At 44.9% G+C, this 18539-nt stretch overlaps 1 protein-coding gene across 1 annotated transcript in view; it reads right to left on the bottom strand.

Moving 5' to 3' along the window:
* Positions 1–3820, bottom strand: part of LOC122927216 (growth/differentiation factor 8-like) — a 90298-nt gene extending 86478 nt beyond the window's left edge. Inside the window, exon 1 of the mRNA XM_044278868.1 lies at positions 3334–3820. Within this exon, the coding sequence (XP_044134803.1) occupies positions 3334–3820 (487 nt within the window). The remainder of the gene's footprint in view (positions 1–3333) is intronic.
* Between the last annotated feature and the right edge of the window lie 14719 nt (positions 3821–18539).

Genomic DNA, 18539 nt, shown 5'->3' with positions numbered 1-18539 from the left:
CATGTTAGGTCTGTCTAGGTCAAGGGATACAAGATTTATCATAGAATTTTTTTTTTTCAAAATTCAAAAGTAAATTTTAGACTTAACATCTTTCTTACTGGCTTGTAAGGTAGAGATTAGAGTTGAGCGGACACCTGAATGTTCAGTTGAGCGGACACCTGGATGTCCAGGTGCAAACTGAAGCGCCCTGCAAGCCTCGGTGGTGGAAGGACATGCGCTAAACTGCTATCCGCCTCAGGCCCAGCTGCCACTGCATTTACCCAGTGTGCTGTTATGGAGTATTTCAAGCTTGTTTTTCATGCTGACAAATGCTGCATAGGCCCCAGATGTAGGGTATTGGCAAAAATGGGTGTTTTTTAAATCCAGAAAATTATTGCAGTATTTCAAGATCGGATTTCACACTGACAAATGCTGCAAAGGCTCCAGATGTAGGGTCTTGCAAAAAATGGGTGTTTTTTTAAACCCAGATTATTATTGCAGTATTTCAAGCTTGGACTTGAATGTCACAAAAGCATATATGCTGTTCTGGTGCACCGAGCTTGCATAAAATGGCCACCGCCGCCCACCTAACAGATGGATAAAAGTTATTTTTCTGTGTCACTGGGCTCAGGGCAGAGTAAAAAGATTGTGCACAGCACCCACAAAACTAAATTTAGGTAGATCGCTGAGTTAACAAGAATTTCTGATTAAATATTCTTTCCTATTCTCTCCCTCACAGCAGCAGCATCCTCTCTCTACACTAGTAACAGCAGAGTGACATGCAGAGCTACATGACTCCAGCTTATATAGAGGCTGGGTCATATGCTGCATTGGCCAATCACAGCCATGCCATTAGCAGGCATGGCTGTGATGGCTTCTAAGGGCACAGAGTCAAACGCTTGTTGATTGGCTGCTCTGCGGCCTTTCAAAAAGCGCCACAAAATAGCCGAACACCGAACCTGAAACCGAACTTTTACTTAAAAGTTCGGGTTTGGGTCCAGGGTCCAAAAATCCTAAAGTTCGGTACGAACCCGAACTTTACAGTTCGGGTTCGCTCAACCCTAGTGGAGATAACAGCATCAGACAACCCTTTAGCCCTTAAAGTCAACCTCTCAAAAGCCAAGCAGTCAAATGGAGATTTCTTATCTCTGGATGACATATTGGGCCCTGCATGAGTAGATTGGGAAGCTTCGGAAGGACCCAGGGATCCCCCAGAGACATGACCCTCAGACAGGAGAACCAAGCCCTCCACGGCCAGAAGGAAGCCACCAGGATGACTCTTGCTCTCTCTGCCTTTATCTTCTTGATTACCCTGGGAATAAATGCCAGCGGTGGGGGAAGGCGTACGCTAGGTCCCAATCCCAACTTTGAGTCCACTGCTGGCGGTAGGGAATAGAAATTGCTGACATGTCTGTTTATCCTTGTTGCGAAAAGATCCACTTGAGGCCTGCCCCATAAGGCCGAGATCTTCCGGAATACTTCTGGATTTAACTGCCACTCTCCTTGATGGATCAGATGTCTTTTGAGATAGTCCACCCTGAAGTTCAGATCTCCTTTCAAGTGGGTCGCTGATATTGAGTTTAGCTGGGATTCTGCCGTAAAGAAAAACTGAAAAGACAACGACATTAGACTTGGACACCTGGTAGTTCCTTGTCTGTTGATCAGGGATACTGTAGTGGTATTATCGGACAAAATCCTTATATTATTTCCCTGGATAGAAGGGACTAAGGACTGAAGGGCCCTAAAAACTGCAAGGGTTTCTTTGTAAATTGAGGATCTAGCTCGAACCTCTGGTTCCCAGGACCCCTGGCAATCTAAACTGCCCATGTGCGCTCCCCAACCATAGGGGCTAGCATCTGTAGTTATTGCCATTGAACACTGGGGCCTCCAATCAAGACCCCTGGATACATTATCTTCCTGTAACCACCAATCTAAGGACGAGATTACATTATTAGACAACCTCATTTCCCTATCCAGGTCTAGCTGAGTACCAACCCAGGTATTTAACAATTCTAATTGCAATCTCCTAGAATGCAACTGACCCCATGGAACTGCAGGGAAAGCGGCGGTAAAAAGACCCAACAGAGACATCCCTTTTCTAATAGTAATAAAGGGGGCAGAGGAAACTTCCTGAATTAAAGAAAAAATCTTTAAAATTTTCTGCCTGGGAAGAAAGGACTTCTGAGCCGCAGAATCTATTAAGATTTCTCCCCAAAAAAATTGGTTTTGTAGGGAGAGGAGAAGATTTTTCCCAGTTGATTACCCAACCCAGCTTTTCTACAATTCCCTGGGCATGAACTAGGAAATTTTGTACCTTTTCCTTGGATTCTGCCACCTGCAAAAAATTGTACAGGATAGAGATGCCGTCTCCTTCCCTGATGTGAGCCGCCATCTCAGTTATGATCTTTGTGAAGACTCTTGGAGCGACAGCAATGCCAAATGGCAGGGCACAATATTGTAGGTGCATCAGATGGGAATTTATATGAACTTCTAACCTCAGGAACTTTTGGAAGTCTTTGTGGATGGGTACATGGAAATAAGCGTTTCAAGTCTAGAGACGCCATATAACAGTCCTTTGTCAATAGATTTATTGCTGACCTTAGGGACTCCATTTTGAACGGATGGTAAACAAGAAACTGATTCAAAGATTTCAGGTTTATAATGACTCTGAACGTTCTATTTTGGTTTTTTTACAAGGAAAAGAGTGGAATAAAACCCTTGACCTATTTCCTCTACTGGAACCGGAACCAGTACCGCCTTTTTTATCAAGGACAAAACCTCAGACTCCAGAGAAGACTGACCTGATGTACTCGAGGCGGAGACCCTCTTTTATGGTCTCTAGAACCCACAAACTTCCTGCTATCAACTGCCACTCTGCAAAGAGTTTTTTCAGTCTGCCACCCACCCGCAAGACCCCGTCATTGGGAACTGGGCTTCTTGAAGGTTCCTACTTGGCCTCTGCCTCTAGCCTGAGCCCCCCCTCTTCCCTTAGCACAAAAGGACCGATGCTGTCTAGAGGACTGCGGGACAGGGAATGCTTTCTTTTTATCTCCTGCTTTCTCCAATAAATCAGTAAGTAGGAACCAAAAAGGAACTCACCCTCACATGGGATAGAGCTTAATATATTCTTGGAGCTGAGATCCCCTGACCAGCTCTTAACCCAGAGATCTCGCCTAGCAGAGTTCATTAAGGTCGCAGCCCTAGCTGACAGTATCAAGATATCAGATGAGGCATCTGCCAGACGAGGGATAATTGCAGGGAGGGAGGCCAGCAGCTGATCCCCAGGCACATTATTTTGGATGTCTGTTGAAAGCTGATCAATCCACAACATCATGGACCTAGCCACTGAGGTACCCGCTATGCTTGGTTTAAGAGCTGCCCCAGCGGTCTCCCAAGCTTTCTTAAGGAACCCTTCCGCCTTCTTATCCATGGACTCTTTAAGAGTCCCCAAGTCTTCAAAAGGCAAGGGAACCTTTCTAGAAATTTTGGCTATAGCCACATCAATTTTAGGCGTAAGATCCCAAGTTTTGGTCTCTATCTCATCAAAGGGATATTTCCTTTTGATGACCCTGGGGATAAACAACTTCCTGTCTGGGTTCTCCCATTCTGATTTAATAAGCTGGGACACAGTCTGGTAAATAGGAAAAACTTTCCTTTTCTTTATCTCGAGTCCTTCAATTATGATGTCCTGAATAGACCTCTGTTCCCTAGCTTCTTCTAGCCCTATAGCTGATCTTACTGCCTTGACCACCTGATCCGTATCTTCACACTGAAATAACGGTCTTCCTGATAAATCATCCTTAGACCCATCAGACCCCTCTTCTGAGTCTGAATGAACCATAATTAAACTGTCTTCTTCAACGTCAGATGGTACTGCGACAGGGGGAGGAACCGTCGGCTGAGGTGTAGATGTTACAGGCGCTGACTGTAAACTCTTAAGGAGGCCTCCGCCTGATTTTTGACCATCTCCTGCAACTGCAGCAGCAGTAAAGGAGTTTCTTGTGCCATAACCTTATTAGTACAACTGATACAGCTAGGCTTGCTATAGTCAGCAGCAACACTGACTCCGCACATGGCACACTCCTTACTTCTAGACCTTTTAGATTTTCCGGAAACCTCGTCTCATGATGGGACCTTGGAAGAAGATTCCGGCGAACCTTCTTGGAGCTCGTATCCTCACTGGAAGCACTTATTTTAGACACAGCACCCCCTCCTGGAAGTAGATCAAACCTAATGGCTGTTCACTTCACACACGGAGGCCGACTGCAGCAAAAGGACTTTTATATCTGCCGCTGAGAGCTCCGGGAGTCTGATGTCATAATTCTATGCCGGCGTCATCCCCTCTCCTCCCAGCCATCATTATGTGACTCCAACCCTGCCTCCAGATGGCCACGGCCGCCGGAGCTCCGGACCCTCTCCTAACTCGACCAGCCTCCAGTCTCTTACTGGAGCCCCATCTGAAAACAGTTGAGCTTACCTTAACTGCCGTGGTCTCCCTCAGAACCACGAGCGGGCCACGGCGGTGGAAAGGAGCGGCGGAGGGGGCGGGAGGCGGGCGGCAAGTACTAGGACCTGCTGCAGGGATTTCCTGCCCCCAGGTCCCCCAGCCATATACTAAACACAGCCACCAGGCTATGGATCACTCCAGGCTTCCTACGCACAGGAAACCACTGATGTATATGAGGGAAGTACTTCCCTTTGTACTCTAGGTTTCCTGTCCCTAGGGGAGGAGTTAATCTCTCTGGTGGTGCTGTCGTGACATGGGGAAAACAATTTTTCTCCCATAATCTGCCCACATTTTTGCTGTCAATGGAGTAATCCGTGAATTGCGTGATCTGTGCTTCAACACCTTGTGTGGTTGTCAGGCCCAGATATAGTGAAACATATAAATATAAACTACATCAGAAAACAGTGTCTGTACTGCAGATTCCAATAATCTGGGCCTAAAATAGTGTCCATATTCTGTGATGTTCTATGACATATGCTGTTCTGCATCAGAAAACTGTGTCTTTAGCATACAGTAAAAAAAAATCTAGTGACAAAACCATTAATATAAAGAAGGCAGGCACTAAGAGAAAGGGAAGATGGTGCACGCAGAGGCCGTGGCCCTGGGCGCAATGAAACTGTGCCTGCTGCCATTGCACCAGAAAAAAATATATAATTCACTGTACCCAGCTTCATGTCCAACTTAGCTGGGCGGCACAGGACAACACTGTCCAAGTCGGACCAGTGCGAACAGTTGGTCAGTTGGATTGCTGAAGAAAATGCTTCCAGCCAGTTAAAGGGATTCTGTCACCTGCTTTTAGCATTTTAAGCTGGCACCATCGCTATGTTGACTAAAGTACCTTATTTCCAGGACTCTTCTTTTTACTTATTTTCGTTTGGTAGTTTTGATATGAAAGCGATTTTAATGTTATGCTAATTAGGGTCCAAGGTGCCCTCCTGATCATCAAAACACCTCCCACAGCCCGGCAAACGCTTCCGCCCCCTCCCCACGTCATAATCTACCTTATAGATATGCCCCATCCTCCTTCCTGTCTGCGGACAGAAAACTCGCGCAGGCGCAGTACCGCCTGCAGCCTGCGCGATCATCAACGTCCTGAGGGCAACAGCGCTCAGGTCACATCACTGTGCTCGGCGAGACTTTTGAGGCTGATGCCCTCAGGAGGTTGATGATCGTGCAGGCCGCAGGCGGTACTGCGCCTGCGTGAGTTTTCTGGCCGCAGACAGGAAGGAGGACGGGGCATATTTATAAGGTAGATTATGACGTGGGGAGGGGGCGGAAGCGTTTGCCGGGCTGTGGGAGGTGTTTTGATGATCAGGAGGGCACCTTGGACCCTAATTAGCATAACATTAAAATCGCTTTTATATCAAAACTACCAAACGAAAATAAGTAAAAAGAAGAGTCCTGGAAATAAGGTACTTTAGTCAACATAGCTTAAAATGCTAAAATCAGGTGACAGAATCCCTTTAAGCACCACCCTCTCTTTCACCAGTCTCTGTAGCCAAGAGTCTGGTCAACCGAATTCTCACTCTGATCATCCTTCCTCCCACCATGGAGAGGCTTGCCAAACGAGTGATCCCACACTCGGATATTCTGAGGAGGTCTTTCCAGCGCCACTATTACATTAGGCCCTCGCGCCCAGCACGCTTGAAGAGGGACCTGAGATATTGTGACCTGATTCCCAACCTCTTGAGCCTTCACGGTCTCAGAAGGTGATGGTGAATCATTCGTTCACGAGGTGGATGATGATGAGACACAGTTGTCAATCTCTGAGGTAGTGGTTAGGTCAAGTCAGAAGGATGAGCAGAGTGAGGAAGTGGAAGAGGAGGTGGTTGACGATGAGGTCACTGACCCAACATGGGAGGGTGAAAAACTGAGCGAGGACAGCAGTACAGAGGGGGAGGGATCCGCAGCACCGCAAAAGGCTGGATGAGGCAGTGGGATTGCAAAAGGGAGCCCACACCAAACAGATCCGCAACTGTTACACCGAGTACCCCGATGCGTAAATCTACTCTACCTTGCCAAGGGGTAGGTGTTCCGCAGTATGGCGCTTTTTTGATAAACGTGCAGACGACAAAAGAGTGGTAGTTTGCAACCTGTGCCATACCAAAATGAGCTGGGGCGTGAATACTAGCAACCTCACCACCACTAGCATGATCCGCCACATGGCATCTAAGCACCCTAAGAAGTGGGCCGAACATCTAGGTCCACAATCTGGGTCTGCGGGTCACACCACTGCCTTCTTTTCCCCTGTGTTACGCACTGCTGGCCAATCCCCTGTCGAAGGTGCAAGCCATCAGTCGCTAGCTGGAAGCAGTGTGGCACTGCTGTGGGTAAGCGTCAACAGGCCGTACTGAAGCTGATATGCTTAGAGGACAAACAGCACACCGCTGCAGAGCTGTGGCAGGGTATAAGGGACCAGACCGACAACTCTCGCCACTCAACCAACAACCAGGCATGGTTGTGTCTGCCAATGGCTGTAACTTGGTGGCGGCTTTGGAGCTCGGCAACCTTACACATATGCCATGCCTAGCCCACATCTTAAACTTAGTGGTTCAGCGTTTAATAAAAACCTACCCCAATTTGCCAGACCACCTAGTGAAGGCGCGCCACGTGTGTGCTCATTTCCGCAGGTCATCCACAGCTTCAGCCGGTCTGTCAACGCTGCAGCAGTGCTTGCGGCTTCCAGCTCACCGACTGTTGTGCCACGTGAGCATGCGCTTGAACTCTACGTTCCACATGTTGGCCAGGCTTCGTGAGCAGCAGAGGGCAGTTGTGGAATACCAGCTGCAACATGGTCGTCACCTTTCGAGTCAACTGCCACTATTTACAAGCAAGGAGTGGGCATTGATGTCAGACCTCTGTGAGGTTTTAATAACCTTTGATGAATCCACACAGATGGTTAGTGGCAATAACGCTATTATCAGCGTAACCATCCCACTGCTGTGTCTACTCAAACGATCGCTGCTCACAATTAAGGACGACGGTCTGAATGTGGTAGATGAGGAAATGGGGGAGGACATTACACAGGGTGATAGCCATCCCACCCTCAGTTAGTCTTCTCAGTTTGAATTGGACCATGAAGAGGAGGAGGAGCTGGAGACAGTTGCCTCTGCTACAAAGGGTAATACCCATGGAACTTTTATTCCATCTGTTCAGTGTAGATGGGCAGAAGAGGAGGAGGATGAGGAGATGGAGAGCCATCCTGATGTCAACATCGACGTATTGCCTGTTGGTACTCTGGCACACATGGCTGACTTCATGTTAGGCTGCCTTTCCAGTGACCCTTGCGTTATACGCATTTTAGATAACATGGATTACTGGGTGTTCTCTTTGTAGCGGGGGTCGAGAAGGGTGAACTTCTCATCTTTCATTCCTCTGGTGGAAAGGACGAGCAAAATGGTGCAATACCAGAAGATCCTTGTTGGAAAATTGCTCAAAAATTTTCCATCTGACAATGCTGGCGGCAGAGTCCGTACTTCCTTGGTCAACCGAGGAGACAAGGGGAACACACAGCAGTTCCAACAGAGGCAGGGCAACACTCTACAAAGCCTGGGACAGTTTTATGACACTCTGCCAGCACATGATGTGCGGCCTACTGCCACAAGGAGAGAAATTTTTGGGAAGATGGAGAAGGAGTACATGGCAGACCGTGTCAGCAGCCTCAATGATCCCTCAGTGCCTTACAACTACTGGGTGTCCAAGCTGGACACGTGGTACGAACTTGCGCTCTACGCTTTGGAGGTGCTGGCCTGCCCTGCCGTCAGCATTTGTCTGAGTGTGTATTTAGTGCTGCTGGTGGCATTATAACATAAGCGTATCCGCCTGTCAACTGAAAATGCTGACAGGTTGACTCATAAAAATGAACAAGGTCTGGATTGACCATGACTTCTCGACTCCACCAGAGGAATGCTGATGAACATAAAGGCACTTTAAATGTGTTGTTTTTAATGTAGTTAATAGACTGTATTCCCATGCACCCCTTCCACTACAAACAAGAGTATATGGTTGAACCTTCCTTTTCTCATCCTCATCCATCATATCAACATGCATTGCTTATTCGTCACATATAATTCCCTCGCATATATGGCCTTCAAAACAAAATTTTTAGAGGGTCCGCTCATCAGCAGGCCCTCACATCTAATTTTTTAGAGGGTCCGCTCAACAGCAGGCCCGCAACTCAATGTGAATGAGGCCCTCCTTTATGTGATATACAGGTTGTATCGGAGTCCCTCTTCCTTGCAATTTTTGGCAGCACCTTGCACTTTAAATACAAGTAAATATACAGGAAAGAATGTTTTCAATACATTTTTCCTATAAAATCGATTTTTTGCTTTGGTTTTGTGCGTAAAAACTTAATTAAATTGTGGGCCTGGTGATTATTTTAAGCCCTTTTAAGCTGCATCAGCAGCAGCATGGTGATAAAAATGAGTGGCAAGGTGACATGGGGTGGAGATGGCTGCATGAGGAGGCCACATAGTGGCACAATGACAATGAGTGTGGATAAAAGACTAAGTCCACAGATTGCTGAGAAAGATACAGATGGAAACAAATCTGTAGAGCTGTATGACGGTCATCTGCAGATTAATGCAGCCATCAAAATCAAGTTGGGTTTGTCGGTTCCACCTCAGCTCACTTGCAGGCCCGCAACTCATGCTGCCTTGCTTTGAAGTAGTAGCCGTAGCCATTTAACAGGCTCCTTCTCTGAAATCAAACAATGATTCCCCGTTACCGGTGGTCACCATGTTAAGCGCATAAAAGAACATTGAAAGTTGATAGGGAAGATATCCAAATGGATTGTGGACGTCACGGTAACGTGTGATCAGGCAGAAGTTTGAGTCAACAAAGCGTCAGCAGGACCTCTCCTGTATAATGTTTCCTCATCCAAAATACCGCAGTGACACTCCCTGTAATTTTTTATTACTCATTCCAATAACAGGGCATCTTAAGAGTCCTGTATTCTTATTTATCGTCACTACCTCCACAAGTCGGGAGTGTGTGATTTAAGCGACACCCGCTTGCCTTCCTTGGATGTGTTAGCCGTTTCTCAGGCTCCCTCTCCGGCATCAAACTTTGATTCCCCGTTACACATGATCACCATGGTAGGCGCAGAAAAGAACATCTAAAATTGATAGGGCAGACATCCAAATGGATTGTCGCCATCACGGAGACGTGCAATCACCCAGAGGTTATCTAGAGTCACCAATGCGGCAGCAGGCCCTCACCCCTAAGGTTTTAGATGGTCAGATCAGCAGGCCCTTGCTCCAAATGTTTTTAACAGTCACCAGCAGGCCATCAATCATAATTTTCAAGGGTGTGTATGATGCCCTCCTTTATGTGGAACAAAGGGTGTTTTGAAGTGCCGGTTCCTTGTAACTTTTGGCAGCCCTTTCCCTTAGTGCATAGGCTTTATGAGTGTCCCACTACCCGAACAATTGTACCACAATGCGAATGAGGCCCTCCTTCATGTGATATACAGGCTGTTTCGGAGTGCCGCTTGCTTGTAATTTTTTGCAGCACTTGCACTTTATATACAATTGAATATACTGGAAAGAATGTTTCTGAACAATTTTTCCTGTAAAATTGATTTTTGGGGGGGGTTTGTGCTTATTTTTGTCAGTCTGTAAAAGTGGCGTACAACTCGGACAACATGGTTCCCAGCAGTGACCTGGAAGTCCAAGATGCATCCAGACATTGTCCCCATGGTGTTCCTGGTCCATTTCGGTGGTAAGTTCATGTCACTTTCTGACCTTTTCCAATGGACCAGGCACCATCCCCTCTTCAGAGCAGGGGGTGCCCGGTTGTCTCCCATTGACTTCCATTATACTCGGGTGCTCGGCCGAGCACACGAATATAGCAATGTGTTCGGGCCGAACACCCGAATACTTTGGTGCTCGGTGATTACTAATAAATACCATTCTTTTTGTGTGCAGACCTATTTCTGAGATAACCTTATATCATACCACATAAGGGTAACTTAGTAACAAGTAACTTCCCATGTGTCTGTCCTTTGTTGATACAGTGTCATATCCTCAGAATAATCAATAGAAACTCTTTCAACTGTGATATTTAAAACACTGATGTCAATGCACATTGAGTCATGACAACACAGCAGAAACAGAAATACCACTTACTACAATAAGGATTGTTGATAAATAAAATCTATTGGAGGTGATCTATCTTTTAATCAAAGTAAAATTTAGCAGCAAAGGCAAACATTCTTTTAGGTTTTAAAGATGACCTATTACAACAAAATGCAATGCAATCCGCAGGCAGCAGATTAGAAAGCAAAATGAGCTAAGCAGACTGATATATATGTTTGTGGGTAAAGATTTAGTAAAACATTTAATTTATACATTTGAAACCTCTGTTTTTTCTAACTTGAATTGTTCACAAGGGAAGTATTATCAGTGATTGACAGCATTCACTGTGTAAGTGTGCATACATAGCTGTCAGTCACTGATAGCTGTACATACACAGGGATGGTCATAAGTTCAGAAAAAACGATTTAAAATGAATAAATTACAAGGTTTACTGCATTTCTTCATTAAAAAAAACAAGTGTATATATATATATATATATATACACACACACACACACACACACACACACAGGTGAAACTCTGAAAATTTGAATATCGTGCAAAAGTCCATTTATTTCAGTAAAGCAAATTAAAAGGAATTGCATTATTGCAGCTTAAAATTCAAATTTTGTGAAAAGGTTCAATATTCGAGGCTCAAAGTGTTACACTCTAGTCAGCTAATTAATTTATACCCACTGAGCAAAAGGTACCTCAAAATTGTGACTTTGGGGTTTCATAAGCTGTAAGCCATACTCGCTTTGGATGTAATGAGTCTCTCATATGTTAGTTTCACCTTTTAAATTGCATTACTGAAATAAATTAACTTTGCACAATATTCTAATTTTTCGAGTTTCACCTGTATATATATATATATATATATATATATATATATATATTGTGGGGATTAACTCTAGTAGACAGGTTAGCAGACACAGTATACAGGCAATGACAAAAGTCTTTAACTTAAATAGTTCAGTGTTTATTCACACAGAAGGCAAAACAAAATAACATATGGCAGTCTTTGTGTTTGTTCACACCATGGAAAGTCCACAGAACACAAACATTCACCTTGTTAGCAGTTTTTGATCAGCGGTCCCCAGAAGGCCTTAGGGGCCTGATTTCCAGCATGCGGCTCTCAGCCCTTTTGCACGGCACACACCTTAAGATCCCAAACCACAGAGAATCCACAGCTTCACTGTGAGATGGAGGATAATCTACCACACCTGACAGTGCTGACTGCTTTGTATAAGCCTCCCAAGACCCGGCCTAGAACGTGGCGAGTAGCCACCCACCCAGCACTTTGGCTACTCCCAGTAAGAGCCATCCCGGATCAGCTTTACAGCCATACTAACCAGCTGAAGTGTCAGACAGTAATCTGCAATACTGACACTTCAGGAAAAAAAAAACGGCTCTTACCTCACCGAGGTCAGGAACCTCGGTGACACGTATCGACCGTACCGTACCATCAATGATGGCCCCTTGTTTCTTCCTACATACCTCCCCCTTTGTTCAACCCTGAGTGAGTGGACACACATTAAACAGTGTACCCGGGACAGGGCATCCGCGTTTCCTAGTAACAGGCCTGCCCTGTGTTCCACCGAAAACTTTAAATTTTGTAAAGACAGAAACCACCAGGTGAACTGGGCATTTCTGTCCTTGGCCTGGCTCATCCATTTGAGAGGGGAGTGGTCGGTCACCAGACGAAACGTTCTCCCCAACAAATAGTGAAGAGACTCGAGTGCCCACTTCATAGCCAGGCACTCTCTCTCCACTATACTATACCTGGTCTCGGCTGGGGTAAGCTTCCAGCTGTGGAAGAAAACGGGAGGCTCCTCCTCCCTGCTGACTTCCTGAGACCGTACAGCACCGAGACCTACTTCGGAGGCATCGGTCTGTACTATAAACTCCCTTTTAAAGTCAGGCTTCACCAAAACTGGAGACCCACACAGGGCCGACTTCAAAGCGGAGAACGCCTTTTCTGCCTGCTCATTCCAGTGGACCGTTACTGACTTGCGTCCCTTCAAAAGGCCTGTTAATGGTGCAGCCATTGTAGCAAAGTGGGGGACAAACCTCATAGTATCCCACCATTCCCAGAAACGACTTTACTTGCCGAGTAGTTATAGGTCGGGCCAATTTCGAATTGCCTTAATTTTGTTCACCTGAGGTTTGATAACTCTGTGTCCAATTACATACCCCAGGTACTTGGTCTATAACTCTATTGCACACTTTTTGGGGTTTGCGGTCAAGCCAGCCTTCCTAAGGGAGTCCACTACAGCCTGTACTTTAGGTAGGTGACTTTCCCAGTTGGTGCTGTGGATAACGAGATCGTCCCGGTACGCCTAAGCGTACCGACGATGTGGACGGAGTACAATATCCATTAGCCTTTGAAACGTGGTGGGAGCGCCATGTAGACCAAAGGGTAATACTTTGTGCTGATACAACCCCTCCGGTGTGATGAAAGCTGTTTTTTCCTTGGCAGCCTCCATGAAGGGTACCTGCCAGTACCCTTTGGGGAGGTCAACACAGAAAAATACCAGGCTTGGCCTAACTTCTCAATAAGCTCATCCACACGGGGCATGGGATATGCGTCAAACTTGGAAACCTCATTAACTTTGTGGAAGTCGTTATAGAATGTTATGTCCCGTCTGACTTTGGTATTAAGACTATCAGACTGGCCTAATTACTTTTTGACTCTTCGATGACACCTAGCTTTAACATGAGCTACACTTCTTCCGAGATGGCTTGTCGCCGCGACTCAGGTACTCGGCATGGTTTCAACCGCATTCTGGCCTGGGGCTCAGTCACAATGTCATGTCGGATGATAGAAGTGCGTCCAGGGAGGTCCGAAAACACATCCGTGTTTCTGCTGATGAACTCCCTGGCCTCCTATGTTTAGACGAAAGGTTGTCAGCAATCTTTACTGTGGCAACTGTTTCCCTAGTATTAGACCACGGGACTGGAAATTCTACCCCAGAAAACCTGACCAGGGGCTGTTGTCCGTAGTCTCTAGTGGGCCCAGGCGCTGATACCATAATGGGCCCCAAAGATCCAGAAGCATTTGGCTGCTTTTGTAGCCAGTGACTTGCCACTAGGGTTATTTATTTGATTCAAAACCTATTCGATTATATTGAGCCTCGAAAATAATTTCCTTTGGAAGCCCCAAAGGAGACAAGTTCCACACAGATTAGCGTGTTGAGTTACTGGCTGCACATGGTTATAATATTATGCCTTATGAGCCACAGTTCTGGGTGGAGCTCAGTTTTACTTTTACTTCTCCCCACCTGGCTTAGGTACAGGTTGGGTTGAGAATTTGGCAGCAGGTGGTGCAGTTAAAATTTTCGCCTCAGGCAGCAGAAAGGTTAGGTGCATCCCTGCAAGCCCAGGCTATGCCCATTTGGCTCTGGGCCACACCACACCAAAGGCAACAGCAGCTATGAAGTACTGCGCCATGTGAAGAGATCACAAAGGCTAACCTTTCCATGTGGTAATCAAGTAGGTATTACTCCATATGCAGTTTCCTACTAATTAAAAATTTCTGTGACAATTAGGTGGGGGGTCTAATACCATGAAAAAAAAGAGGAGACAGAGGCCCAGGTTTACTATTCTTAAAGATGGCAAAGCTTTGACACTTTTCTCTGACTCTATACCAAATATTGGTTGGCTTACTTTGAGACAGAGTTTTATGCCAGAATTGTGGCAAAGTGGCTTACCCTCCTTCCCTTTCATCAAAGCTCCACGCCCTTCCACTAAATCCTGCCTCCTCCAAATTGCGCCAATTTGAGCAACTTTTGAGACAGTTTTTTGTCGCAGAGTCACAATAGTAAATCTGAACCAGAACGTACAAATGCAACAACTGTAGACAAAAAAACATGGGCATCCACATTATTCAAGTAAAGGGGTTGGCCAGTTTATATTACTAGCTGCACATGTGCTGGGTACAGCACATACAAACAGTTAGTAAAAACTATTATTAAACTATTGTCACTAATTTCTGATAATTTAATATGAATATTATACTGACCTGCATGACAGTACTGTGCTGGGAATCTGCCCACCCATGGAAGATTCCATCAGCGCCCTCTATTCATCTACACCGGGGATGAACTATGCATGCTATAGTTTCCGTGTCAGGTCCCAGTTTAAAATGAACGGAATTCACAGAAGGACAGAATTCTCTATCAGTGGCCATGTTCCGAGCACAGCTTTAGCATGCAGGTCAGCGGACCTATGTGTAAACATGAATTATTCATATTATACTGTCAGACATCAGTGCCAATAGTCTAATATTACTTATTAATATCTACACATGTGCACCTAGTAACAAACTGGCTGAACTCTTTAATATTTTACTTTTTTTCATAATAAAAATGCTTGTTTAAAAAAAAAAAAGTTTTTGTGTCATGGGGGATTAACTGGCAAGTTTTTGTTTTCTGCACTGTGCAGAATAAGTAACATGAATGGGTCATTAGTGTTGCAGCTATACCAATTATTTGTAGGGTTCCCCCCCCCCCCTTTTTTTCAGTATAATAAAAGGGAAGACTTTTTTTCTTAGATTTTTTACTACTTTTTTAGTCCTACTCAGGGACATGACCCTATGATCCTCCAATTGCTTCATTAATACATCACCATATGTCTTTATTGCAGTGTACTATGCCATTCAGTGTTATACTGATAGCCTATTAGGTCCTAACTCTAACCAGCGTTTATGGTATAACTGGAAACCATTGTAAGGCAACACATCAGCACCACACGCTCGCATCGCAGGGCCCTGATGGGCTTATAGAAGGAGCGCCCTCCCTCTATAACACTACATATATGCCTAACTGCTATTGCCGTGTCATCAGAGGGATTAAATGTCTAGGATCAAAGTTACTTCAGATAACAGCTATTACTGTGGGGGGGTCAGATGTATAATGTAGCCAGGACCTACCTGTAATGGTACAGGCACAGTTCCATAACAGTACTGTGACCTGCTCACCGCAACTCACTATTAAAAGTCAGGGTGCGGGGAGGTTAAAGATATTAATATCAACAGCCTATATTCCATAAATGGACTCCTCAGAAAGGCCTAGAAGCTCTTTTATAGTTTTCCATGATAAGGCAAGCATTTACTACTGCACGCATGTTGTAATATATGTATACAAACTTATCTACATACAGATTTCTTTCATTATCTGGGCTAAATGCCCTAACAGTTATCTCAGTTTTACGTAACTTTGTGCACACCGTTGAAAGGCATCATAATATTAGTAATTGTGTTCCGATCTTTGCCACTAGTTAGTTCTGATCATGACGAATGAGAACTCTTATCAATCTAGAAGATTCTGCTGCATTTTATTAATACATGGAGATAAAGGATAAGCATGTAAAGTATTATTAACTCCTTATTACCCGTGTTACTTTTGGCATTAATGACCAAAACATATTTTTTCATTGTACTTGCATGTATTGGTCAAAGGTCTATGAATTTTTTATTAAAGTGCTGTTGTGTCTTTTTTCATGACAAATAACATTTATTTTTTTATGTACAAACCGGATTCCAAAAAAGTTGGGACACTATACAAATCATGAATAAAAACTGAATGCAATGATGTGGAGGTGCCAACTTCTAATATTTTATTCAGAATAGAACATAAATCACGGAACAAAAGTTTAATCTGAGAAAATTTACCATTTTAAAGGGAAAAATATGTTGAATCAGAATTTCATGGTGTCAACAAATCCCCAAAAAGTTGGGACAAGGCCATTTTCACCACTGTGAGGCATCTCCCCTTCTTCTTACAACTCTCAACAGACGTCTGGGGACCGAAGAGACCAGTTTCTCAAGTTTAGAAATAGGAATGCTCTCCCATTCTTGTCTAATACAGGCCTCTAACTGTTCAATCGTCTTGGGCCTTCTTTGTTGCACCTTCCTCTTTATGATGCGCCAAATGTTCTTTTTAGGTGAAAGATCTGGACTGCAGACTGGCCATTTCAGTACCCGGATCCTTCTCCTACGCAGCCATGATGTTGTGATTGATGCAGAATGTGGTCTGGCATTATCTTGTTTAAAAATGCAGGGTCTTCCCTGAAAGAGATGACGTCTGGATTGGAGCATATGTTGTTCTAGAACCTGAATATATTTTTCTGCATTGATGGTGCCTTTCCAGACATGCAAGCTGCCCATGCCACACGCACTCATGCAACCCCATACCATCAGAGATGCAGGCTTCTGAACTGAGTGTTGATAACAACTTGGGTTGTCCTTGTCCTCTTTGGTCCGGATGACATGGTGTCACGAGGGTGTCAAGAGCCACGTCTGACTCAGTTATACCCGGGGTCAGGAAGTCGCAGTGGGTGGCTGCGCGCTCCATGTCTGAAGATCATGCTGCTTCTTAAGGATAGCTTTCTGTGTTTGCCTTACAATCCATTTTGTCTCACTCAGGGATCCGTAGCTTCTTCTCCTCAGCTGTTTCTTGTCCGTCACTCCCAACCTCCTTATATTCTCCTCTCCCACTTCTCTGGTTGCCAGATATAGAGCTTCCTGCCTGGACTTCTATTCTGACCCACTGGAGCTGTGTAGCTGTGATTCCTGGTTGTTGTTCCAGAGCGTTACACTCCGGATCCCTGTTGGGCTTTTGTTGTTCACTGTTTTTGCCCACCTGGGATTATATGTTTTGTCTGTATTGTCTGTCCTCTCCTTGGTGTTCTCCTTTAGTGTTAGTGGTGCGGACTAGTGTTCCCACCGCCCTATTCACTACCTAGGGCTAATCTTAGGGAAAGCTAGGGTTTAGGCACGTGATCGGTGTACGGGTGAGAAACCCGTCTAGGGACGTCAGGGCAGTCAGGTGCCAGCATCAAGGTGAGTTAGGGGTCACCACCTTTCCCTCTCCCTTGGACAGGGCCTTCCCTTTTCCCTCTCTTTGCGTCACGTATGTGATCAGTACACCAGTCGTGATACATGGCGTCCCAGATTTCCAAAAAGAACTTCGAATCGTGACTTGTCTGACCACAGAACAGTCTTCCATTTTGCCACACTTCATTTTAAATGATCCCTGGCCCAGTGAAAACGCCTGAGCTTGTGGATCTTGCTTAGAAATGGCTTCTTCTTTGCACTGTAGAGTTTCAGCTGGCAACCGCGGATAGCACGGTGGATTGTGTTCACTGACAATGGTTTCTGGAAGTATTCCTGAGCCCATTCTGTGATTTCCTTTACAGTAGCATTCCTGTTTGTGGTGCAGTGTCGTTTAAGGGCCCGGAGATCACGGGTATCCAGTATGGTTTTACAGCCTTGACCCTTACGCACAGAGATTGTTCCAGATTCTCAGAATCTTCGGATGATGTTATGCACAGTTGATGATGATAGATGCAAAGTCTTTGCAACTTTTCGCTGGGTAACACCTTTCTGATATTGCTCCACTATCTTTCTGCGCAACATTGTGGGAATTGGTGATCCTCTACCCATCTTGGCTTCTGAGAGACACTGCCACTCTGAGAAGATCTTTTTATACCCAATCATGTTGCCAATTGACCTAATTAGTGTTAATTGGTCTTCCAGCTCTTCGTTATGCTCAAATTTACTTTCTCCAGCCTCTTATTGCTACTTGTCCCAACTTTTGGGGGATTTGTTGACACCGTGAAAATTTGAATCAACGTATTTTTTCTTTAAAATGATACATTTACTCGGATTAAACGTTTGATCTGAAACACAATTAGACTGGCTCACAGTATTTTTGCATTTATTACACTTAATAAAAATCACAATTATTTACTGTTGTAATTGTAAAATAATAAAATTAATAAAATTAATTGCCCACTAAATATAAAACATATCCTAGTAGTATATCAAAATAGCATAAATATATGGGTATCTTGGATGCGGAGCTCACGCATATACCCAACTAACAGGAGTACTCCAAAGGGATAATAGGACCACTTGATTATGCTGTGTGGTGTCGGTCAATAGCGCATTGAATCCATACTTTGACAATGTTC

Source organism: Bufo gargarizans, chromosome 1, assembly GCF_014858855.1.
Source record: "Bufo gargarizans isolate SCDJY-AF-19 chromosome 1, ASM1485885v1, whole genome shotgun sequence".
NCBI lineage: Eukaryota > Metazoa > Chordata > Amphibia > Anura > Bufonidae > Bufo > Bufo gargarizans.
Note: the sequence above shows the minus strand (reverse complement) of the source record. Positions and strands in the feature narration are given on the sequence as shown.